Source organism: Castor canadensis, chromosome 8 (genome assembly GCF_047511655.1).
Source record: "Castor canadensis chromosome 8, mCasCan1.hap1v2, whole genome shotgun sequence".
NCBI classification, from domain to species: Eukaryota; Metazoa; Chordata; class Mammalia; order Rodentia; family Castoridae; genus Castor; species Castor canadensis.
In genome coordinates, this window is record NC_133393.1 from 22,527,742 (window position 1) to 22,554,681 (window position 26,940).

General features: G+C 38.0%; 1 protein-coding gene across 1 annotated transcript in view; it reads left to right on the forward strand.

The window, feature by feature from the left end:
• The first annotated feature begins 4,535 nt into the window (after window positions 1–4,535).
• Window positions 4,536–26,940, forward strand: part of LOC109674703 (HLA class II histocompatibility antigen, DRB1 beta chain-like) — a 63,573-nt gene continuing 41,168 nt past the window's right edge. Inside the window, exon 1 of the mRNA XM_074084802.1 lies at window positions 4,536–4,590. Coding sequence (XP_073940903.1) covers window positions 4,536–4,590 — 55 coding nt within the window. The remainder of the gene's footprint in view (window positions 4,591–26,940) is intronic.

A 26,940-nucleotide genomic window follows, 5' to 3' on the forward strand; every position in this document is an offset into this window, starting at 1 on the left:
TATCAGACACTGTTTTTATTTGTTTATTTTTGTTTTTGCATACTGGAGTTTGAATTCATGGCCTTGTGTTTGTCAGGCAGGCACTCTACCACTTGAACCACTCCAGCAGCCCTGTTTTTTTTGTTTGTGTTGGGTATTTTCGAGATAGGTTCTTGAAAACTGTTTGCCAGGGACTGGCTTTGAACCGTGATCCTCCTGATCTCTGAGTATCTAAGATCTGAGTATCTGATCCTGAGTATCTAGGATCACAAGTGTAATCACTGGTACCTGGCTTTAGACACTGTTTTAAAGTTTCCTGTGACCACAGAGTTCAGGGTCACCCTCTCTGCCCTGACTCCAGCTTCTATCTAAGAGCTAGACATATTTCTCCTGCTACTGCTGCTGTTGCTGAGTTGTTCATTGTGATCTGAGGAGAGCAGTAATGCTCTTCGTGGTGGATGTCAAAGCCCTTTCTGTCTTAAGGGAAGTCCAATCTTTGTTCTGCCTTTCTTTAGCTGTCATCCTTCACAAGCTCTGTAACCTCACTGAGTTCTAGGCTATCCACACATCAGGTGATATTTCAGGACTGTGATTTTTAAATAAGTTCATTGTGTGAATCTAGTGGCTGCTCATGGGTTGGGGCTGTTCATCTACTTCAGGAACCCAAAAGGTAATAAACTTGTTGGAGGCTGAGACTCATGGCCCATAGCATTTCTGGGAGAAGGAATATGGCTTTTCTGATTTAGTTCACAGCATATCGGTGAACCTGTGTGAAGTCTTTCTTTTCTTAGGTGACTTCAGATTTGAAGGAAATTCTAAGACCAGCTGCCTGTGGCTACTGTGTTGAAGCCAAGGGGGTTGTGTCTTGTAGAGATAAGGAAAGGTTAAGGAGATACCGGTTTGAGAACTTGAAGCAATAAGAGCCACTTACACTGGATTTGTGACAGAAGCTTCCTTGGTTAACTGTCCCCAGTTTGTGTTCCATTCTCTGCCTGGCTGGTGTGGGTGGTGGTGTTAAAGAAATCTCAGGTGGCAAGCTGAGGCTGAGCACATTTTGTTTTGGGACAGATGAGCCTTCATATATTTAACTCGCTATCTTCTCACCTCTTTTCAGGACACTCTGGACTTTAGCCAACAGGTAAGGTCCTTTAAGTCTCTTTCAAAGTTAGATTTGCTTTCCCTACAATGGAAGATTAGACAGGAGGCACAAGTACTGGGAATGGCTTTGGAACCAAATTTCTGATCAGGCAGAAGTGTGCATGGTGAGAAATACACTCACCTGCCCAAACTCAAAAAATGGATTCAGAGACCTGTGAGTGCAGTGAAAGTTAGACTAATGGTGATCTTGCAAAATTGGGTGCCTAATGAGCAGAGACCCCAGAAGTGGTTATAATAAGCATTATATTGTCTGGTGCACAAGTCCCTCCCCGGGTTTCTCATTGGCTGTGTACTATTGGGTGTACATTCTTTTTCTAGATGTCACGTAGATTTCCTGTTGAGCTATTTAAAAATATGTCTCTCTTGGGACTGGTTAAATTTTAGAGGTATATTTAAAGGAGGTGGTTTTCACCTTTCTGGCATGTACAGTTTTTACCCATTCCCTCACCTTATCATGATTTACCTCTCCCAGTTTAAGTTCCCTTATCAATCACCCCACCCCAGCATCCTCAAGCTGATACACAAGCAAGTGGCTAGGGTTAAATGCCTGGCCTTGAAAATGGACCACCATTAACTTTATTTCTAACATGCACTCAGCTTTGTTCTCTGTACTCTTTGTTGTTGTTTCTTTCTTTCTTTTTTTTATTTTGGTATGTTTTTTGTGTTCTTGTGGTCCAGGCAATCAAACTCAGGTCCTACTCGTGTAAGGCAGGTGTACTACCACTGCACTACACCCCAGTCCTTCTTTGCACTTAATGAAAAGCCGGGCTCTGAAGTAGCACTGCCTCAGGGAGACTTAAGAGTTTTTCTCTCCTTACTGCAGTGCTATCATGGGATGCCAAAATTGGGGGAAAAGTCACATTCAGAGGTAGGTCTGGAAATACCATGGTCCTCTGTCTTCTGCAGGACTCCTGAGCTGAAATGAAGATGATAGCACTGAGGAGGAACCTCTGTCCCTGCTTTTCTATGTCATGAAAACAATTCCTGCTTGATTCTCATTCTTCCATGGTGAGAGTGGGTTCTCAGGACCAGGCTCCCTTCTGGGTCAGTGACTACCGAATATGTCCATCATAATGACCTCTTCAGCTCCTGTTCCAGTTCTGGAAGCCCCAATACATACTTCAGCACCTTCCCTTTATTCTTCCCTGGCCCCCTTTTCATGTAACCCTGACTGCCTTCTGTGCATCTGAAGTCATCTTGTGCCCCATTGTTTTGCTACAGTTTTCTCAAATAAACATGGAGTGAAACATTACTTGCTTCACAGTTTCAAGGGAAGATGTTGAAAAGAATAATGCAAAGGAAGGATTGCATCAAATTACAAAATGCTTTTCCTTTATATATGGGAAGTATCTGAGGTAATGTATATATTTTACCTCTCAATTAAGATAATTTTAAAATCAAAATTTAAAAGACAATGCCTAAAACCTTAGAGCAGATTTATAACATGTATTCAATCAAAAAGTACATGATTGAATCCAGCTAGAAAAGTAAATCAAAGCCTGTTTGGGCCCTTTCCTAAAACATTGCATAACTATCACTGCAAGTCAGTGTCTGGATCTATACTCCATGGACTTTGCTCATAGGCTACCATAAGGCAGTTGTCTGGGTTTCAGAGAAAGGAACATGAATTGTTGAGAAGTTGAAAGTTCTGCAATTATGTTCCATCTAAAGAGTCTCAAATTTAAGTCAAACCAAAAAGCAAATAATCGAGTTTGTGTAGTACCGTTTTAATGTGAGTTCTCCACTGTCAGAGGCAGCTCCTGCTTTTGAGGAAATTCTGAGTTCGTCTCAGCCTTATTTTAAGTTTTATTGTGCATAGTTCTTGCAAAGCAGACTTTCTTATTGGGATTTGATATACAGGCATTGATGACTGTTCTGCTTGATCTCACAGTTGCAAATTTTCTCTGCCCTTGTTCCCTGATATGAAGAAATGAGTTGTTTCTTTTTATTTGAGACTGCAGTGTGCCATTATGTGGTAGAATTAAAAATAAGGCACAAATATTCCAATGAAGATGGTTTCCTGCTGAGAATAGCGGGAAATCCAGTATAACTGACTTAGTTTTCTATGACTCATTATTGTCTCAGCGTCTGGCTCCAGATACATCTACAGGCTGCTCAGTCAGCAGGTCAGTGACATGTCCAATGATGCTGGATCTTCATAGCTCATTCCTTAATCATTCACAGCATGCCAGCTTGCCTGAGTTGGTACAAGAGCACTTACCACGACAGTCTCACAACTTCTAAATGCAGGAACGGAAACTGTTAATTGTGCACCTGCCTGGGAAGCTTGAAGCTCTGTGCCAAACCTTGATATGGAAAAAAATGTTGGATGTAGTAGAAAAGAATAGTTTTATGTTATGGAAATGATACCTCCTGATGCTACTGCACTGTAAGCATTTTTATGTAACTTCTCATGAAGCGCTACAGATTCATGAGAGGCATTCTGAGTCACTTTCAGTCTTTTTTTTTGAAACATTGAGTATTGTGTGCTAGCCATTCATAAGAATGACACAAAACAACAAGCAAAAGATTGTTTTAGAACTTAATATGATGCTATGGAATTTTATAAGGAAGATAAGTTGTCAGTTATTTTTTGAGAAAACCATAATGAAGAACTTGCTTTATAAGATAATAAAACTTATTATTCCTGTACTGTAAAGACACTTCTGTTATTCATTATTGATTAAATACACTAGCAAAACAGAGGACAATTTAGCTCTAAGTAGTTCTGATTCAGTTTGAGATACATGGAGAGGTGGGCGGTATGGTACAGGTTTATAATCCCAGCTACTCTGAAAGCTGAAGTAGTACGTTGATAGTCTGAGGCCTGCATGGGTTCTGGGGAAGTGTTGGAATCTATCTGAAAATCAAACTGAAGCAAAGGTTGGGAAGGTGGTTCAAGTGGTAGAGTGCTTGCCTAACAATCCCCAGGCCCTGAGTTCAAACCTCGGTACTGCACACACACCCAAACAAAATGATCTTGGTATCCTATATTACTAACTCATCACTTTCAACAAAACAGACCTCTGATGAATAAATTTCACACATAAAAGGTTTAAATTAACAGTACAAGTAGTATTATTTATATTACTATCATGATAATTATCATTATTATAATTCCTTTGAAGACAAATAGCCTTTCTAAACATTGATGCTTTGCTGGTGGGAGTGTATAATGTTATACAACTGCTTTGGAAAACAAATGGCAATTTTTTACACAATTAAACACCTGTTTGCCATGACACTCATGAATTCTACTCCTTGGAAATAAAAATAATCTTCATAAAGTAGGTGTGACAGTGTTCAGAGCAGCATTAGGGCATCCTAGCCCCACACTGGAACAACTCAAAGACCTGACAACTAGTGAGTGGATAAGCACCACATGCTGCAGCCGTTCAATGCAATACCATTCAACAGTGATGCAGCACAATCTAGAAAAGGCCCAAAGTGATGGTAAGTGCTGCAGAGTGGATGAACCTCAGAAAGAGCATACTAAGTGAGAAAACCAGACAGAAAAGTCTAGATGTCATGTGATTCCATTTACACAAGTAGGTATAGAGGTCAGTGTGGGCACAGAGTGCACACATTGGTGCATAGGGTATGAAACAAGGGTTGGAATGAAATGTAAGCAGAAATTGTAGGGAGAGATAGAACTTTTCTGAAAGTACAATGTGGTGGTAGGTGAAGAAATGTATTAATTAAAATCGTGGCATTTTACCTGTAGAAACAGTGTGTTTGTGCTATGCAAACCATGCCTCAATAGGTTTGTTAATAGATTGTTTTTAAGAGAAAAGGTCCAGTGGGGTGCTGGAGCCTCATGTATGTAACTCCAGTTACTCAGGAGACAAAGATCAGCTCAACACCAACCCCAGCAAATAGTTCATGAGATGCTATCTCAAAAATATCCAATACAAAACAGGCCTGGTGGCAAAGATCAAGTAGTAGAGAATCTGCCTTGAAAGCATGGGGCCTGGAGTTCAAAATCCAGTGCCACAAAAAAAGGAGGGGGGGAAGTGAATCTGTCGAATCCAAACCCACATGATATAAAGGAAAATAATTTTAAAAGCTTGGAAAGAGTCATAAATTTCTTTGCATGGAGAAATGTAACAAAATTGAAAGATTGAAAGAAGTACTCGAAGTTCAGGGAAAACTTTGACAAACACAAAACACTTTTTTTGTGGTATTGGGGTTTGAATTCAGGGTACTGGGGTTTGAATTCAGGATATGCAGATGCTCTACCTCTTGAGTCACCATGCCAGCCCTGCTTTCTATTTGGTGTTTTTGAAATAGGATCTTGTGAACTGTTTCCCTCGACTGGCTTCGTACAGTGCTAGGATAATAGGCATGAGCCACAGGTGCCCAGCTTGACTTTGTTACTATATCAAATTATTTACGTCTGAAATAAAAGATATGTACACTGAGTCTTTACAAAGGAGAATATGCCAAGAATAAATACATGTAAAAATCTTGCCCCAAGTTTCAAATAATCAAAAAAACGCAAATTCAAAAAATGTGAAAAATATTTTTCTTCCAGTTTGGAAAATAGACAGATTTTTTATTTGTTTGTTTTTAAACCAAGGACTTAGAAGTTATTAGGGAATGGAGTCTCTCACATGCTGCAAGATGACATTTAGATATTAAACATGTTACCTTGACCATGAACGGAAGCCCCTTTTGAGTAGTCTGGATAATCTAGATTTTCATCCTGGTGTTTATAGGCTAGAAAAGTTCTCACAGATGCAGGCAAGATGATATGTGAAAGATGTCAGAGGAAAAAACATTGTAAATTTTTTGGTAGAGGGCAGATAAAATTATGGCTTAGGAATTCCAGAGAGTAACAAATAGACAGGGTTTTATACCATGAAGCAGAACTATCAATTATGGAGTAGAATAAAAGTCACTAATGACACTGCCAATTAAGACAGAGAAAGCACCTGGGTGCCTGTGGCTCACAACTGTAATCCTAGCTACTTGGGAACTATAATCCTAGCTACTAAGACCAGGAGGATCACAGTTCAGGGCAAATAGTTCTGCGGACCTCATCTGCAAATTAACCAGGCAAAATGGATTGGAGGTGAGGCTCAGGCAGTAGAGCATTTACAAGCAAGAAGCCCTGAGTCCAAACCCAGTTCCACCAAAAAACAAAACAAAACAAAACAAAAAAACAAAAAAACAAAAAGCAAGAAAGGACATAAGAAGTTAAAGCACCATTGCTGTTACTATTAGGGCAAGAAACAAATGAAGAAACTAAACTAAATGAGTGAACCAGGAAAAAAAAATCAAAAAATCTCGTTTTTATTTACTTATTTATATTTTTGTCAGTACTAGGGTTAGAACTCAAATTACACACTTGGTAGGCAGTTGTTCTTTCAACTGAGTCATGCCTGGGGCCAGACTAAGACCAGGATCTTCCAATCTACCACCTCCTACATAGCTGGGATCATAGGCATGTGCTTCCAAGCCTGGCATATTAATGATGTGTGGTCTTGATAATTTCAGCTGGGCTGGCCTCAAACCTTGTTCCTCTAGATCTCTGTCTTTTGGGTGAATGGGATTACAGCTGTGAGCCACCACACCTGCCAATAATCTTATTCTTGAAATCTTCAAAGAGTCTAAAATCTCCAAATTCCTAATTGGACAAGTTCTGTTCAGGGAAGCAGGGACACATGTCCACTCTCATCCCCTGGGTCATCTGCTGAAGATTAACACTGGTAGAACATGGGCCTGACTCTGAGAAGGAGATTATGATGGGCAAGGATGAAGCAGCAAAGTTGAAATAGCTCTGTGGGCTGTGCGATGGACTGAAATCTGTAGCGATCCAATAGAACACATGTTAAGTAGCTACTAATGATAGGAGATGGCAACCTGCTTTCCATGTACCTCAGTTTGTCCAGGCACAAAGAGTACACAGCCAAAAATATTTTTGGACTGCAGACTTTTAAGCATATTTTCCCTATACTTTCTGGGAACTTTATAAGAATATAATTCTGGAAGGTTTCTGAATTTATACCTGATTGTAAATTTCATTTCTGGAGTTTCAAAACAGAGAGGACTATCAATTTGTGCCAGTGAGATTGATGAAGGAAAAAATTCTCTGATATCCTAAAATTAATTACCAGGGCTAAAGGATGAAAGGGGAAGAGACCAGGGGAGTTATTCAGTTAATGGTTCTGGGGCAAATGAACAAAAGACTGTTTTATGAAAGTCTTGACTTAAATCCCATTTAGTCAAACACTGGGGCCAAGGCACCCTGTTTACATATGACTGTTAGTCCTAACCAATCCTGCAATGACAAGTGTGTCTTCTTGAGAAGTGTCCTTCCACACCTAACCATTCCTTGCTTCAGGATATTCAACTCCTCTTCTCCAAAGTCAATGAAGATTTAATTTAAACAGAGCTTTCCTTGCCCAACATTAAAGAAATACTCTTAGCTCCAGTGCTAGCAGACATTTCCCCAACTACTACTTAACCCTCCTTCTGACAGTCTGTGGAAACTTATTCTAGGACCAGGCTATGTTACCTAGGCAAAAATGAACTCTTTTTTTTTTCCTCAGAAATCTCTTGGTCTCAAGGATTTTTGCATTAATAGGAGTAGAGTTTGCCATGTTCTCTGATTTCCTTATTGGGAAAATTTGCACAATTTCCAATATTATTTGGTTATAAACCTGTGGAGAATTTAGGTATAGCTATTTATTTTCCAAGAAGTTGTATATTTTAACTTTATAGGTATAATAACACATCCTCTGATGGAGGTGTGCCAAAGATTCCTGGAAGCTATAAATTTTTCCCAAGATTACATGGCCTCTGAGAATGCATCTTGAATTTTACTGCTCACTGGAGAGTTTAAATATATAAAAAGGTGTAGACTGTCTTTAATAGAAAGGACAATTACAGGCTCCCTTAGAAGGTTATCAAGGTCCACACTCCAGTGTACTGCACAGGTGGCAGCTCAGCAAGTTCATTTTTGAGGATCTGAAGTCACATGACTATGTGCAAACACCATGGTCAAGGTAATGACACCACAATTAATACTAGCAATAGCATTGAAGAGGTTGATAGGTGGAAGTATTTGGTATTGACTTCTGCTTATAGAAGGAAAACAAACCAATTGATTGTTCTGTGTCTTACTGAGATGCAAAAACTATTTTAGAGGAAATTTCATTATTGCTCATAATGCATCTGTATGCTCTATGACAAAGAGTCATGTAAGAAACCATTATTTAGAATGGATTCCTGTTATGCTTTAGTCTTTTCATACATTTAGAACTGGAGAAGTTTAGCATTTCTAACAGTTCTCATGTCAACATCTGCCATGGCTATTAGAAATGACTTTTTTTGCCAGTTAATACTGCAGCCTTGTTTTCATATAGTAGTTTCAGTTTTGGATCTTGCATTAAGATCTTTGATCTCTTTAGAGTTATTTTTCACATAAGGTGAGAGATAGGAGTCTAGCTTCCATCTTCTACATGTAGATAACTGGTTTTCCCAACACTATTTTTTGAAAAGACTGTTTTTCTCCAATGCATGTTTTTGGCTCCTTTGTAAAAAATCAGGTGACTATAACTGTGTGGGTTTATTTCTGGGTCTTCTATTTGGTTCCATTGGTCATCGTGTCTGTTTTTGTACCAGTCCCATGCTGTTTTTTATTACTACAGCTCTGTAGAATAATTTGAATCCTATATTCGGATATCTCCAGTGTTGCTCTTTTCATTCAGGATTACTTCTGTAGTTCGGGTTCTTTTATGCTTCCATACGAATTTTAGGATTGATTTTTCTATTTTGGCAAGAATGATATTAGGACTTTTGATGGGCATTGCATTGCATCTGTAGATTGCTTTTGGTAGTAAAGATAGTTTCACATTTTTAATTCTGCAGTTCATAAGCATGGAAGTCTTTCCATTTTCTAATGTCTTCTTTAGTTTTTTTTTTTTTTTTTTTCAAGTTTTCATTGAAGAGGACGTTCACTTATTTAGTAAGGTTTATGCATAGCTAATTCAATTTTTTTGAGGTTATTATGAATGGAATTGTTTTCCTCATTACTTTCTAAGTCTGTTCGTTGTTGGTATATAGAAAAGCTTCTATATTTTGTATGTTAATTTTGTATTCTGCTGCTTTGCCAAGATGCCAGTCAGATGTAAGTGTTTATTTGGTGGATCTTTAGGGTCTTTTAAGTATAGGGTCATATCATCTGCAAATAGTAATGATTTGGCTCCTTCCTTCCCTATGAATCCCTTTTATTTCTTTCTCTTGCCTTAATGCTCTAGCTAGGAATCCAGAGCTATATTGAATTAGAATGTGGAGAGTGGACTCCCTTGTCTCATTAGTGACTTTAGAGGAAATGATTTCAAGTTTTCCCCATTAAGAGTGATGTTGGCTTTAGGTTTGTCATATATATAGCCTTTATTATGTTGAGGTATGTTTTTTCTATTCCTAGATTCTTCAGAGGTTTTATCATGAAAGGATGTTGAATTTTGTCAAAGACCTTTTACATCAATTGATGTGATTGTGTGATTTTTTTCCTGGTTTCTGTTTACTTGCTGTAATCTATTAATTGATTTGTGTATGTTAAACCATCCTTGACTCCCTGGAAAGAAACCAACCTGATCTTTTTAGCTAGACTTTCTTTGCTTTTGGTATTTCAGAGAACGATTTGGTTTTTACCTGTAAACAGCTTCTGAGTACTACATTCCTACTAGACTCTTGGGAAACTGAGATTTCTGGCTTACACTACAATGCTCTGCCAACGTTATATTTTTGGGATTCTTAATTAGTTACTTAAAAATAGTTCTTTTAGAGCTGGGGATGTAGCTCAGATGTAGAGTGTTTGCCTCGTGGGTATGAGGATATCAGTTCCATTCCTAGTAAAGGAAGAAAAAGAACAACAACAACAAAAAAAACCAAGCTCGTTCAGAAATAAAGTCCTTTGCCTAGCAAGAACAAGGTCATAGGATTGTTCCTCAGCTCTGCAAATGAAAAACAAAACAAACAAACAAAAAATGATAACCAAAAACGCAACAGAAAAAAATTCCATAAAGACATCACATCATCAATTATAAAAACTTGGGAAGTCTATTTCTGTTACAATGTAATTACATTATTTGTTTCTAAGCTGTTCTGTAGAAATAGGATAAAATCTTAAGAACATGGGAGTCATCTATGGTCAAGAGTGTTGCTAAGGAGAAGTATATAAGTATTAGTTTATATCAGAACCTTACCATTACATAATGGAGGATTTTCTCTACTTTATTATTCATTGTACAAATGTAACAGTGAAAAAGAAGACAAATTTTCTCACAGTTCTACCACATCAATTGTTTAATATTCTGTCTTTCCAGTGCTGGTGTTTGTAAACAGTTATTCTGATACACTTGTAAGCAGTCACTCAGTATAATGTAATTTTGTCTTTAGTGTTTTAAAATTTTGAAGTCAGGTGAGGGAACCAGTGGCCAAGAATCAATCTTTTTTTTTTTTTTTTGGTCATGCTGGAGCTTGAATTCAGGGCCTACAACTTGAGCCACTCCACAGCCATTTTTTGTAATGGTTTTTTTGAGATAGGATCTTGCACCTATTTGCCCAGGCTGGCTTCAAACCACCATCCTGATCTCTGCCTCCTGAGTTGCTAGGATTACAGGCTTGAGGCACCGGTGCCAGACAAGAATTAATCTTGGTCTGACAGGTAAATTTTAGTAACCTTCTAAATTTGCCTCTGTATTTACAAAAATATAAAATGATGAATCCTGTGATGGGAAATCTTTTAAGAAAATGGAAAACAACTTAGTGATGACTGTAATAATGTGAGATAATTTGCAGAATAGAAAATGAATGAATGAGAAAAGAGAATGGAATTGTGTGTCACAAGTTTGTTGTTCATTCAGTAGTTTGTGGTTTGAAAAATTTGTTTTTCAGTATTCCTTCTCTCATCTCACATGGTATTCAAAAGCACTTTTCATGTGGTTTTTAAGTTAACAATGGTTTGAAATATTCTTTATTAACTGGTCCCTTCGTTCTAATTTTAAAATTTGATAGAACTACTCTGAACACCTCTCTTGAAGGTCAGTTGGCAAATTTTTATCTATTGACCCTGACAGGTGTCTTTTTATTGAGATCATCTGTATTATCTCTAGAAGGGTGTGTGATTGCAATACATTTTGCTCCTGTAATTTCCTTATGTCCTCTCTGTTAAACTCTCCTGAATGAGATGTCAGTGCATTCAGAGTAGCTATTCTCTCCTTGGGGATATATATGTAAATATTAATATAGATTAGATTTAGATAAAGGATTATGAGGAGGCATATTTGGCACAAACTTTCCTTTTTCAAAGTAGAAAGTTGTTCATCCATAAAGGTGGGCCATTACGAAGGTAACTATAAAAGATTTTAGTTTTTCTTTTGAAGAATATAAAAAACTCTTCAGAAGTGCACTTTATAGGAAAGATTATAAAGAGGACACCATTTCAATAGGTTGCTCAATTTCTCAACTCTCCATATGCTAGAATGGGCAGTGTCCTAGTGGAACATCAAAACAGATTTTGAAAAGCTATCTGGCCTTTTATTGTACTGGATGTTGATGTAGACACTTGGCCACAGTATAATTGGTACAATATCTAAATTAAAGAGAAATAAAAAGAAATTCTTCCTATAAAATAGTAATGAACAGGTCAAAGAGAATTCTAGCTACTTTTTCTTTGAGTCCTCCATGGAAAACATTCTTGTTCTAAAATAAAAATACTCTGCGACAGGATTATAAAACCTATTGAGCACAGGTTTGAAGCACAGGATAGCTCTGGGAAGATGGGGGAAGTCCTGTCTTCTGACTCAGTGTGCCATGTATTACAGATGGCTTCACCTCAAGTTCCTCCTGGAGGAGTAGTTACTAAGAACTTGCTGAGAAAGAGCCTATCAAGCCTGCTGAATTTTAACATGGTCTTTAAATGGCACAGTCTTCTGTGGAGGGTATATACCTTCCACTGCAAGAATAAATTGACCTATCTATCCATTTCTTGTTAGTGTTGTTTTATGTTTTGATGAAGACCTGCTTCTTACTTTGATTTCCAGATTAGTGTTGGTTGCTGTACAAAAAATCCTCAAAATATCTGGAGCCTACTTGCAAACATGGTAGACAGTCTAGGCTGTGACTTGCTGATTATTAAAGAGGCCTGATTTTCCAAGATGGCTTGCAAATCTTTAGGCTTACTACAAGAGACTTTCATTCTCTGACTGTTGATAGGACTGAATTCAGAAGAAATGCTACAAATTTAAACCTACCTGTTCAGTATTGATGCAACATCATGATAGCTTAGACAACACAGTATGGCAGATCTCAGCAAAGAGTCAACCCTATTGGTGATTTCTGTGCTGAATGTCTTCCCTGAAAGCAAGAAGACAAGCCATCCTCTTAACTTCTGCTGTGGGAGAGATGTCAAATGAGAACTGATTTCTTAAAGAAAAGGCAGCTAAATTGATTGCTCTAAGAAAATAGTTATCAGTACAGACATCCTATGCTCACTAATTTTTAACATTTTTTTCAGTACTAGTATTGAGTCTAGCAAATACTCTACTACTTGAGCTATGTACACTCAGCTCTTTTACTCCTATTTACTTTTCAAGCTAGGGTTTCTCTAAGCTTACCCAGGCTACCTTCGATACTCATGATTCTCATGTCTCTGCCTCCCTAGTAGCTGAGATTATAGACATGTACCATCACACCTAACGTGGTTCTCCAAATTTTTCAAATTGCTTTATAAATTAACAAATAGCCAGAGTATATAGTTATACTGTATACATTTATGAACTAGTGATATTTGATAGATGTATACAATACGGAATACTAAAACAAATTGACTATTCAACTCACATACTTAATTCTGGTGGTAAGAACATTTGAAACTTACTCTCAGCAAGTAGTCATTTGTCACCAAGCTGTGCTTTAACATCTCAAAAGTATGTTTTACATATAAAATTAAACATTGTCTCCTGTGACCAATATTTTCTTGCCTCTCTCTTGATGCATGATACTACTGGTTGGTTATTTTGGGAAAGAAATCATAACACTCTTTGGAGCATTTAGGTGAGTAGATATTAAAAATTATTGAGCATAGGATGTCTGTACTGATAACTATTTTCTTAGAGGAATCAATTCAGCTGCCTTTTCTTCAGGAAATCAGTTCTCATTTGACATCTCTCCCACAGCAGAAGTTAAGAGGATGGTTTGCATAAAAGAAATGCAAATCAAAACCACACTAAGATTCCACCTCACCCCTGTTAGAATAGCCATCATTAGAAACACCACCACCACCAGGTGTTGGTGAGGATGTGGGGAAAAAGAAGCCCTTGTACACTGCTGGTGGGAATGCAAACTAGTACAACTACTCTGGAAAAAAATATGGAGGCTTCTCAAAAATCTAAACATTGATCTGCCATATGATCCAGCAACCCCACTCCTAGGGATATACCTGAAGGAATGTGACACAGGTTACTCCAGAGGCACCTGCACACCCATGTTTATTGCAGCACTATTCACAATAGCCAAGTTATGGAAACAGCCAAGATGCCCCACTACTGATGAATGGGTTAAGAAAATGTGGTATTTATATACAATGGATTTCTACTCAGCCATGAAGAAGAATGAAATCTTACTATTCACAAGTAAATGGATGGAACTGGAGAACATCATCATGAGCGAGGTTAGCCAGGCTCAGAAGACCACTGCTTTCCTGTGCTATCATTTTTATCCTGTGATATGAAGGAGACACTCCTTTTGGCCTTCTGAAATTATTACATTTCGCAGTCAGTTTCTGAGTAAGTTATAATTTTCTATTTGCTCCTTGCAACTGCGGGACAGTTAATTGTTCTGAATTATCAAGTTATAGGGACCCAGTATCTTCTCAGGAGATTCCTCCAAAAAAGCTGAACTTTCCACATTAATAGAAATATTATTCTCAAGTTAAAGTTGGATACCGTTCCTTATTCTACTCTGAGATTGAAGGGGTCTTAGGAAGGGAAATAGGGCCCAGTCAACAACCACACATGAGGTCAAAAGGGAATCCTTCAAAGTCCTTTTAAGTCTGATAAATGTCTTGCTATTCTGATGGTTGTGAAATTAGATGAAAGCATTCTGTTTCCCTGTACATTCTAGTAGCATCCAGCTACTCTGTAAGCAATCCTTCAAAGTTGATGAGATATCCTCCCATACTGCAGGTTCTGCCAGGACCACTAACTCTAATCTTCTTCCACCTCTAGCAAATGATTACAACCAGAGCCTTTTGTGCTAGCACTCTTTTTGTTTCAGAATTGACCTTGTAAGGTAATCCCTATCCTCTCCTGTCCCTTCCAGGGAGACTTCATGATTATATACATCTTCTTATCCTGCTCTTAACTGATGTAATAAATCTTAAGCCCCTGAGGATCTGAGGTACTGGCTCACCTGATCAATGCTGCCTGCTTTTTACTTCTCTTTAATAAGCTTCATGGGCGATATTCCTCCCCCTATACACTTAGCCCCTGACCCTTTTATTTGGGAGATCAAGAGCCTGCAGGGTCCAGACCTCTGACTCTCTCCAGTGAGAGAAAAGGTGATGAAACTTGCATGTGGTCACTGTGATCCATAGTAAGGACATTAGTGCAAGGACATGGACGTCATTGCATAAGACGAATGCAAATGTTGTCATTCATGGGTAACAAAGCCAATGAGAAAAATTGCCCAAGGAGTAGAATTGCCACTCAGCAGGTGCACAAAATTATATAAAGTACTGTCATGTATTTAAAAGAATAAGTGATAAAATAATTTTAATATTAATGTCATTATTGAGAAATTGAGCATGAGCTTGTGGCATTTAGAATCACATAAAACTTGGATCAATCAAGAATATAGCATTAGGGCAGGTGGTGTGGGTCACAAAATTTTCCTACCTAGCATGTGACACTAACTGAGATCAAACCCCAGAACCAAAAAGATTTAAAAAATAAAGAATCTGCCATGTACTAATCTAGTATCCTTGCAAAACTTTTTAATCACTAGGTATGCAAATGACACTTGACTTACTAGGCTGAAGTAAGCAATAAAAATCTTTTTTTTTTTTATTTCTGGACTTTCAGGTAGTGCTTTTTTTTATTATTCATATGTGCATACAAAGCTTGGGTCATTTATCCCCCCTTCCCCCACCCCCACCCTTACCACCCACTCCGCCCCCTCCCTCTCCCCCCTACCCCCTCAATACCCAGCAGAAACTATTTTGCCCTTATTTCTAATTTTGTTGTAGAGAGAGTATAAGCAATAATAGGAAGGAACAAGTGTTTTTGCTGGTTGAGATAAGGATAGCTATACAGGGAGTTGACTCACATTAATTTCCTGTGCGTGTGTGTTACCTTCTAGGTTAATTCTTTTTGATCTCACCTTTTCTCTAGTTCCTGGTCCCCTTTTCCTATTGGCCTCAGTTGCTTTTAAGGTATCTGCTTTAGTTTCTCTGCATTAAGGGCAACAAATGCTAGCTAATTTTTTAGGTGTCTTACCTATCCTCACCCCTCCCTTGTGTGCTCTCGCTTTTATCATGTGCTCAAAGTCCAATCCCATTGTTGTGATTGCCCTTGATCTAATGTCCACATATGAGGGAGAACATACGATTTTTGGTCTTTTGGGCCAGGCTAACCTCACTCAGAATGATGTCCTCCAATTCCATCCATTTACCAGCGAATGATAACATTTTGTTCTTCTTCATGGCTGCATAAAATTCCATTGTGTATAGATACCACATTTTCTTAATCCATTCGTCAGTGGTGGGGCATCTTGGCTGTTTCCGTAATGTGGCTATTGTGAATGGTGCCGCAATAAACATGGGTGTGCAGGTGCCTCTGGAATAACCTGTGTCACAGTACTTTGGGTATATTCCCCAAGAGTGGTATTGCTGGATCAAATGGTAGATCAATGTCTAGATTTTTAAGTAGCCTCCAAATTTTTTTCCAGAGTGGTTGTACTAGTGTACATTCCCACCAACAGTGTAAGAGGGTTGCTTTTTCCCTGCATCCTCGCCAACACCTGTTGGTGGTGGTGTTGCTAATGATGGCTATTCTAACAGGGGTGAGGTGGAATCTTAGTGTGGTTTAATTTGCATTTCCTTTATGGCTAGAGATGATGAGCATTTTTTCATGTGTGTTTTGGCCATTTGAATTTCTTCTTTTGAGAAAGTTCTGTTTAGTTCACTTGCCCGTTTCTTTATTGGTTCATTAGTTTTGGGAGAATTTAGTTTTTAAAGTTCCCTATATATTCTGGTTATCAGACCTTTGTCTGATGTGTAGCTGGCAAAAATTTTCTCCCACTCTGTGGGTGTTCTCTTCAATTTAGAGACCATTTCTTTTGATGAACAGAAGCTTTTTAGTTTTATGAAGTCCCATTTATCTATGCTATCTCTTAGTTGCTGTGCTGCTGGGGTTTCGTTGAGAAAGTTCTTACCTATACCTACTAACTCCAGAGTATTTCCTACTCTTTCCTGTATGAACTTTAGAGTTTGTGGTCTGATATTAAGATCCTTGATCCATTTTGAGTTAATCTTGGTATAGGGTGATATACATGGATCTAGTTTCAGTTTTTTGCAGACTGCTAATCAGTTTTCCCAGCAGTTTTTGTTGAAGAGGCTGCTATTTCTCCATTGTACATTTTTAGCACCTTTGTCAAAGACAAGTTGGTTATAGTTGTGTGGCTTCATATCTGGGTCCTCTATTCTGTTCCACTGGTCTTCATGTCTATTTTTGTGCCAGTACCATGCTGTTTTTATTGTTATTGCTTTGTAATATAGTTTGAAGTCAGGTATTGTGATACCTCCTGCATTGTTCTTTTGACTGAGTATTGCCTTGGCTATTCGAGCTTCCTGTGTTTGCATATAAATTTCACAGTAGATTTTTCAATCTCTTTAATGAATGTCATTGGAATTTTGATGGGAATTGCATTAAACATGTAGATTACTTTAGGGAGTATCGACATTTTTACTATGTTAATTCTGCCAATCCATGAGCATGGGAGATCTCTCCACTTTCTATAGTCTTCCTCAATCTTTCTTCAGAAGTGTATAGCTTTCCTTGTAGAGGTCTTTCACATCTTTTGTTAGGTTTACACTTAGGTATTTGATTTTTTGAGGATATTGTAAATGGAATTGTTTTCATACATTCTTTTTCAGTTTGCTCATTGTTTGTGTATAGAAATGCTAATGATTTTTCTATGCTGATTTTATATCCTGCTACCTTGCTGTAGCTATTGATGATGTCTAGAAGCTTCTGAGTAGAGTTTTTTTGGTCTATAACGTATAGGATCATGTCATCTGCAAATAGGGATATTTTGACAGTTTCTTTACCTATTTGTATTCCTTTTATTCCTTCTTCTTGCCTAATTGCTCTGGCTAGGAATTCCAGTACTATGTTGAATAGGAGTGGAGATAGTGGGCATCCTTGTCTGGTTCCTGATTTTAGAGGGAATGGTTTCAGTTTTTCTCCATTAAGTATAATGCTGGCTGTAGGTTTGTCATATATAGCTTTTATAATGTTGAGGTATTTTCCTTCTATTCCTAGTTTTCTTAGAGCTTTTATCATGAAATGGTGTTGGATCTTAGCAAGGGCTTTTTCTGCATCTATTGAGATGATCAAGTGTTTTTTGTCTTTGCTTCTGTTAATGTGGTTTATTACATTTATTGATTTTCATATGTTGAACCACCCCTGCATCCCTGGGATGAAGCCTACTTGGTCATGGTGAATAATCTTTTTGATGTGTTGTTGAATTCAGTTTGCCATTATTTTGTTGAGGATTTTTACGTTAATGTTCATTAAGGAGATTGGCCTATAGTTCTCCTTTTTGGAGGTGTCTTTGCCTGGTTTTGGGATAAGTGTAGTACTGGCTTCATAAAATGTGTTTGGCCGTTTTCCTTCCCTTTCTATTTCATGGAACAGTTTAAGGAGGGTTGGTATCAGTTCTTCTTTAAAGGTCTGATAGAATTCAGCAGAGATTCCATCAGGTCCTGGACTTTTCTTTTTGGGGAGACTCTTGATTGCTGCTTCAATTTCATTTTGTGTTATAGATCTATTCAGGTGATTAATTTCCTCTTGGTTCAGTTTTGGATGGTCATATGTGTCTAGAAATCTGTCCATTTCTTTAAGATTTTCAAATTTAATTGCATATAGGTTCTCAAAGTAGTCTCTGATGATTTCCTGGACTTCCATGGTGTTTGTTGTTGTCTCCACTTTTGCATTCTTGATTCTACTAATTTGGGTTTTTTCTCTCCTCATTTTAGTCAGGTTTGCCAGGGGTCTATCCATCTTGTTTATTTTTTCAAAGAACCAACTTTTTGTTTAATTAATTCTTTGTATGGTTTTTTTGGGTTTCAATTTCATTGATTTCAGCTCTTATTTTTATTATTTCTCTCCTATTTGTTTTGGGATTTGTTTGTTCTTGTTTTTCTAGGAGTTTGAGATGTATCATTAGGTCATTGATTTGGGATCTTTCAGTCTTTATAGTATATGCACTCATGGCTATAAAGTTTCCTCTCAGGACTGCCTTTGCTGTGTCCCATAGGTTCCAGTAGGTTGTGTTTTCATTTTCTTTGAGTTCCAGGAACTTTTTAATTTCCTCTTTTATTTCATCAATGACCCATTGTTCATTAGTAATGAGTTATTCAGTTTCCAGCTGTTTGCATGTTTTTTGTCTTTACTTTTGTTGTTGAGTTCTACTTTTACTACATTGTGATCAGATAGTATGCACGGTATAATTTCTATTTTCTTATATTTGCTGAGACTTGCTTTGTGCCCTAGGATATGATCTATTTTGGAGAAGGTTCCATGGGCTGCTGAGAAGAAGTTATATTGTGTAGAAGTTGGATGAGATGTTCTGTAGACATAAACTAGGTCCATTTGATCTATTGCATATTTTAGATCTTGGATTTCTTTACTGATTTTTTGTTTGGATGATCTATCTATTGATGATAATGGGGTGTTAAAGTCTCCCACAACCACTGTGTTGGTGTTTATATATGCTTTCAGGTCTTTCAGGGTATGTTTGATGAAATTGGGTGCATTGACATTGGGTGCATACAGGTTGATAATTATTATTTCTTTTGGTCTATTTCCCCTTTTATTAGTATGGAATGTGCTTCTTTATCTCGTTTGATCATTGTAGGTTTGAAGTCTACTTTGTCAGAGATAAGTATTGCTACTCTTGCCTGTTTTTGGGGGCCATTGGCTTGGTAAATCTTCTTCCAGCCTTTCATCCTTAGCCTATGCTTATTTCTGTCAGTGAGATGGGTGTCCTGTAAGCAATAAATTGTTGCATCTTCCTTTTTAATCCATTTTGTCAAGCAGTGCCTTTTGATGGGTGAATTAAGTCCATTAACATTAAGTGTTAGTACCGATAGGTATGTGGTGATTCCTGTCATTTAGTTTTCTTAGTTGCTTGAAGGTTTGATTGTATGTACCTAAGTTAAGGTTACTCTCTACTATCTTGCTTTTTCTTTTCCTGTGGTTTGGTGCTGCGTGTCTTTTCATGGTTAAGTTGGGTTTCACTTTCTGTGTGCAGAATCCCTTGAAGACTCCTTTGTAGTGGTGGCTTTGTAGTCACATATTGTTTTAGTTTCTGCTTATCATGGAAGACTTTTATTGCTCCATCTGTTTTGAATGATAGTTTTGCTGGGTAGAGTATCCTGGGGTTGAAGTTATTTTCATTCAGTGCCCGGAAGATCTCACCCCACGCTCTTCTTGCTTTTAATGTTTCTGTTGAGAAGTCTGCTGTGATTTTGATGGGTTTACCTTTGTATGTTACTTATTTTTTCTCTCTTACAGCCTTCAATATTTTTTCCTTAGTTTCTGAACTTGTTTTAATAATGATATGTCGTGGTGTAGTTCTATTTTGATCTGGTCTGTTTGGTGTCCTGGATACCTCTTGCATCTGTATGGGAATATCTTTCTCTAGATTTGGGAAATTTTCCATTATTATTTTGTTGAATATATTACGCATTCCCTTTGCTTGCACCTCTTCTCTTTCTTTGATGCCCATGATTCTCATGTTTGGTCTTTTGATGGAGTTGGTAAGTTCTTGCATTTTCTTTTCACAGGTCTTGAGTTGTTTAATTAATAGTTCTTTGGTTTTTCCTTTAATTACCATTTCATCTTCAAGTTCTGAGAGTCTGTCTTCTGTTTGTTCTATTCTGCTGGATTGGCCTTCTGTTTTGTTTTGCAGTTCTGCTTCATTCTTTTTTCTGAGGTTTTCCATATACTGAGTGGTTTCCTCTTTAATGTTGTCTATTTTTGTCCTGAGTTCATTTATCCATTTATTCATCGTGTTCTCTCTTTCACTTTGGTGTTTATATAGTGCTTCTATGGTTTCCTTTATTTCTTATTTTGCTTGTTCAAATTCTCTATTTTTGTTGTCTTGGAATATCTTGAGTGTCTCCTGTACATTTTGGTTGACCCTATCCAGTATCATCTCTATAAAATTCTCATTGAGTACCTGTAGTATGTTTTCTTTTAAATTATTCTTGTGGGCTTCATTGGGTCCTTTGGCATAGTTTATCCTCATTTTATTGGAGTCTGGGTCTGAGTTTCTGTTCTCTTCATTCTCCTCTGGTTCCTGTACTAATTTTTTGCTGTAGGGAAACTGGTTTCCCTGTTTTTTCTGTCTTCTCGTCATTGTCTTTGGTGTTGTTACTGTCCCTGTACTGTGTGCAATTAAGTATTTTCTAGCTTATAATAATAACAATGGTAATATTTAGAATGGAAGGGTGAGCTGAGATGGAAAGCAAGAAGTTAAAGGAATGGGAAAAAACACTGACTGGAAGGAGAAAACAGAACAAGGTATCAGACAAGAAAGTTTCAAAGGTATAAACAGGGAGGTTTAGTGTACTAATTGACAGTAGGCTGAACAGACATTAGAGAGATAGAGAGAGGATTGAAAATCAAAAATAAAAAAATAAAGATAATTATAAAAATAAAAAATAAGTAATTGAAAGAAAAATCTATATATAAAAATGTATTAAAATAAAATGTAAAAAATAGAAAATTTAAAAAAACCAAAACACCAAAAAACCCAAAAAACCCTCCAAGTTCAAATGCAATGAAGTTTCAGTCTTAATAATTTGGGTGTCCGTCTCAGTCTCCAATCCTGGAGATAGTGCCTCAGATATTGTTCTGTAGTTGTGTCATCAAAGGGGACGCATAAAGTAGAACAAAACTACACATACACACACAAAAAAACCTCCACCATGTGTCCCAAGTTCAAATGCAATACAGTTTCAGTAAGTTTTTCAGCTTGCAGGTGTAATTCGGTTGTTTTCTCATCAAAGGTAGGGAGACAAAAAAAAAAAAAAAGAGTGTGGAGACAGTTCTGAGAATGGTATCTGCAGCTGTGGCTTCCCTGCCTGCTGATGTCAGCCTGCTGTTGCTGGTGGCATTATTTATGCAGACCTCTGGGGTGAGCTTAGCACTCACCTGGCCCTGCAGGCTTTGTTTACTCAGATTCCTCCTGTGCGTGAGCCTCTGCTACAAGCTTTCCCCTTTAAAAAGCACACTGGGAAAGGTGACACTGCACCTGCGTTGTTAGGCCTGTGTGTTTATTTACAGTTCACATGGGAGGTGGGTCTTCCTCCCTCTCCTCTGCAGTTTTCCTCCCACCGCCACTTTCACAAGCTTTCCTGCTCCTGATTACTGGGTGGTGCTGCTGCTCCTGCCAGCTGCCATGTTTGTTTACAGTTCATGTGGGAAGTGGGTCTTCCCTCCTCTCCTGTGGAGTTTTCCTCCCTCCGCCACTCTCACAAGCATTCCCGCTCCTGGTTGCTGGGCGCGCGCCCCCACTCCCACCCTCTCCAGCCAGGTCCAGCTTGTTTATTTACAGTTCTGGGAGGGATTTCCCTCTCCCCCTCTTCTGAGCTCAGGGTGCCCCACTCTCTTTGCAATGTGTCTTTATTGTTATTGCTTATTACTCAGTTTCTCCTTTTTCCTGGAGAAACTGGTTTGGGGTCAGTCTGTCCAGGGGGCTATGCTGCTGTAGCCAAGGCTTGTCTGTGGGAGTACCACATACCACGAAGCTCACCTGGTCTGCGTCTTCCCAAGCCGTCTGGGCGCTGGCGACTGGCGTCCTGGGGGCTCTCCTGGTTTCTCCGTTTAATGTGAGGTGGAGATTCTCTGTGCCAGCTGGAGGTGTGGAGGGGTCAAAGTTATGCCTCTTCTCAGTGATTATGCCTGCAAAGTGTGTCTCCAGTTTCTGTCCAAGATTTCACTATAGGAGGCTCGCTTTCTGCTTCCTCCCTCTAGCCGCCATCTTGGAATCCAGCTATAAAATACTTGTGTGTAAAAAGGTAAGAAGACATTCCTGACTAAAAATTAAAATTCTCTAAAGCTACTCAAAAAATTTTAGGGACAGTTATTGTAGCATAGCGACTCTCATGTCTCCTTAAATATTAAAGTATATAAAGAGTGACTACTTATCAGAACTGTGATGGACTGGAAAATTATGCAGAACTTTGTATACAAAATTGTTTCATTTAGTGCATTCTGAATCTGAAAGATTACACATAATATTAGCATATTATGTGATAATTGTCTAAAAATAGAATTATACATTTGAAATTCTATGATTATATTAAATGATTTAATTCATAGTTTTCTATTTCCAGAACATTCAATGCTGTATTCTGTAGCAATCTATTCTTCTGTCAGTCCTTAGGCAAGGAAGTGAAGTAATAATAGATGGATACATCCTCAATGAAAGGAGAGAATCATAATGGAAACCAGGTTTAAGGGATTGAAAATTATTTTATAGGAAATATTAATGATTTTAAAGCAGAAATTGTCAAAAGTCTAAATTTGAGGTCTTTATAGATTTCTCAGTCCCTGCCTACTTTGATTTGGATAGTAGCCTTACAACGTTATTTGAGAGTTGTGCAAAGTTATTATTAAGACCCTCATTTCACATGGATGACCTCCTCTCAGCTCATTACCTATATGTAATTTGGAGGGACCACTGAAATCAGTGACAGCATCAGGAGACAAACTGGAAACACACTTTTATTCTATTAACTGACTGACAAACTTTGAATTTCTTTTAGTTTATCAGAAGTGTCCTAAACAACAAAGAAGCACAGATTCTCCTCCCCAATCAACAGCTCTAATTCAGTCATATGATCAGTGGCCAGGGAATTCTGGTGTGTGTAGTGTCCACAGAATCTAAGTATTTTCTACAATTGATATTCCTGACAGATTGCAGTACCTTCATTCAAGTGTGAAAAGTGAAGTAATTTTCCCCAATCTACAGTAATGGAATAGTGAGGACAAGACTAAAGTTATCCTGAATTTCAGTTGTCTTCCCTCCACCCCCTTTATTCCTAAACACAACACCATATGCAGCTGTCTAAAGAACACTGTCTTCAATGGAGAAACCAGTGCTCCTACAATCCTAGAAATTGTGAATGTGTCACTGACTAGCATGGAGATGACTCACCATGGTGGCCCAGTTAAAGTGTTTTTCAAATACAACTGGATCAAATTTTAAAATACTAAATTCAATTAATGACCTAAGGAAGGAAATCCTGTTTTAGATAGAGCACTTTCATCCTGAAATTCTGACTGTCTACTGATGATACTAATCACTGCTAATGTTGATTGATTTTCTCACACTCTGATTATCCCAACCCACATCACAGCAATGGATACCTTGGTTCTCATTAATTTGGATGTGGGTGGAAGGGTCAGTGAGAATTGTCTTCTCTGTCTCCCATCCTCTTCTATTAATCAGCATGGAGGTCTGTGGCCCTCCAGAGGACCCCACATGGCAGATCTGACAGTGATACTGATGGTCCTCTGTCCTCTCCTGGCTTTGTCCAGGGACACCTTACATAAGTGCACAACTAAGGTGCTGAGCTACTGTGGGTTGGAGAAGTAAGAGAGTTAATTTTGTCATTGTTTCTAGGCTGTATCCTTTAAAAATTGTGGTTACCTACATTTATCCTTCAGATCTTAAATTATTTCCACATTGTAATGGAGCCTGGTCATGTATACTGTCTATGAGACATGGATATTGGGACTCTATATAGGACATTTATTCTCAATTCTCTCCAATGAAACCTCTCCAATATTACTGGACATTCCCTGAGGATCTTGAAAGCACTTAGAAATAATGATGTTAAAATAATTCCTCATTCATCAGTACCCTTTTTTATGCAGTGATTCTCCAGAGAAGTTTATGAGAAGTCAAAAGGATTCATTAGTGTCCCTCCTGTGTTTTGTCTTCAAAATCCTGTGATGTTGCTACTTCTGTAATATACCTGGAACACCTAGAGTTGTCCTCCATTGTCTTCTTTCTGTCTCTCTCAATCACAGTGTTTATATAGCCTGTATCTGTGTGTTTCATGTTTCCTTTGGAAAGCATCCTGTTGCTGAAGTACAGACCTTAATACTTAGATGATCTCATACTTAATGAGTATCTATGGGTTATTCTTTGGTGCCTTAAAGTACTGAAGGCATATGATGAAAAATTTTGAAGGTGTAATTCTCTATGAATCTATTTGAATTTTTCTTTTCTTTTTAGCAAGGATTTATTTTAGTATAACAGGATAAAATAGAGAGAAGTCGGGGAAAGAGTAAGAGTTCTTGCACCCCACATAGGAAACAAGAGAAAAGACTCCCTGGATCTTTCTACAGTATATTTTTTTCTACATTGTCTGAGAGTTCAAGAAGGTAAGCAAGTTATGGAGGATGAATTATGCGAAATTCTACTTTGTAACTCAAAAATAGTAAAATATCAGGAATTCCTTGTGTGCCAAAGTATACAGATGAGCAGAGGTACAGAGAGAATGTGCATACTGATAACTCCTCCATGTGCTGAAAGCCAATAATCCAAAGGTACTCATTGTCCAACAGATTTATGTCAGATTTTAGAAGCCTTTATCATGCCCTATCTTTTCTTCAATTTGCCATATCTGGCTTCCTCTACCTTCACCTGGTAATTATTTCGTTCTGATCCAATTGTTGCCATGATTGAAAGTAACTGGACCATGTGCAAATACTCAGCAATGGAAGAGATCCATTAAACAACAAAAATGTCCCACTTTGTGGGACATACAGCCCACTTGTCTCAGCCTCCCAAATGCTGGGGTAGTAGGCATGGGCCACCAAACCTAGTACTCCTGTTCCTTACAGTCACAGTTTCCTTCTCTGTGAACATGGATATTTAGAAAAATGACAGAAAGGAAATTTGGCTAAATTTCTCACAGCAAGAGGGAGAGATGCTATGTGCCATTCAAATAAAAGAGTGTAAGACTAGAGCCCCACTTCCTTTCAAAGATTTCTGCAATGATCAATTCAACAGATCCCTAGCTGTTTCCTTTAGGTTACAGATATTTTCTGAGCAAGTGTTGTATTCACAGATCTGTTCTAGACTCTGATAATTCTATTGCATAAAATAGAATTGTTCTCTACTTCTACGGAACTCATCTAACAATGGGGAAAAGACAAAAATCTAATAAACAGAGAACATAGAAGAAAATTTCAGAGAGCAATAAGTGCTCTGAAGCTAAGATATTAGGGTATTGGGACACAGTGTTGTACATTACCCTGACTTCTGTTCAAACATCAGACAGCTGTCCTTGAGCAGGTGGATTTACCTGAGCATTGTATATGTAGAAAACAGCCTACTGAGAACCTAAGGGGAAAAGCATCAAGGGTGAGAGAACAGGGAAAGGCTAATGTGTAGCAAGATGTGTGATGTTCTAGGGAAATGAACATGGCTAGAAAGGCTGAAGTGTAATGAGGCAGATGTGTGTGGAGTAGCATAAGGCAAGATAGGGTTAAAGGCATTCAGCAGATCTATCCTTGTAGATCCTGAGACCCAGGGTAAGGAACATCCATTGATCTAAGCAGATATAGAAAGTTACTTAGGGTTACAATGACAGGCAATTATATTAAATTACAAATATTAACTAAGGGTGCTATGTGAAAGCAAGCAGACCATGTAGAAGCACAGCAAATCTCTAGGAAACACAAGCTAATGCTTCAAGTAGTGCAGTTATGGTAAAGACAGTGATGAAGAGGAGAGTTTGGGGCATATTTTTGTATAAATTATCAATGTATTAAATATAAGTTGGGTCAGAATACCAAGTTTTACCCTAAGGATTATGTCTTAAGTACATAGGTAGAAGGTAGAGGTATTTAGTGATATAGGGAAAACTGAGAGAGTCATGAAAATACAGGTTTTGTTCAGGGTAAGTCTGAGATAATTTTGCACATTTATGTGGAATGTGAAGAGTTCAGTTAAATATAAGAGAATAGAGTCTTGTGTGAGGCAAAGGTTGTAAGGATATTTGTTGGCATCTGTGACAGAAGTATTGAGCTAAGTTTATGGAAAAACAAAGGAGATTAGCCAAAGAGAGACAGTGTGTGTAGAGAACAAAAAGAGGGACAACACCAGCAAAAGGAACTGAGAAGGAAGACCAGTGATATTGGAGGAAAACCAAGGGAATGTGACTCATGGAAATCAAGGAAAGGATACTTCTCAGGGAAGAGGCTGTGGCCAGTGGAGTTGAGATACCAGAGAAGCTGAAGGTAGACATGAGAGAGATTGAGCACTTGGTTCCAACGGCTTGACCTTTGTAGTCAATGGAGTACCCAGGACAGAAAACAGATTGGACTGTTTGAGCAGGGTGAATGTGGAAAAGTGAAGGCTGGAGTAGAGATGACTGTGAGTGATTTGTCAAAGGGAAGAACTGTGTTGTGGGACCAAGAGGCCACTTAAACTAAAGTAACAAAATAAGGTGACTGAAGATAAATGAGAGGACGTGACAACCAG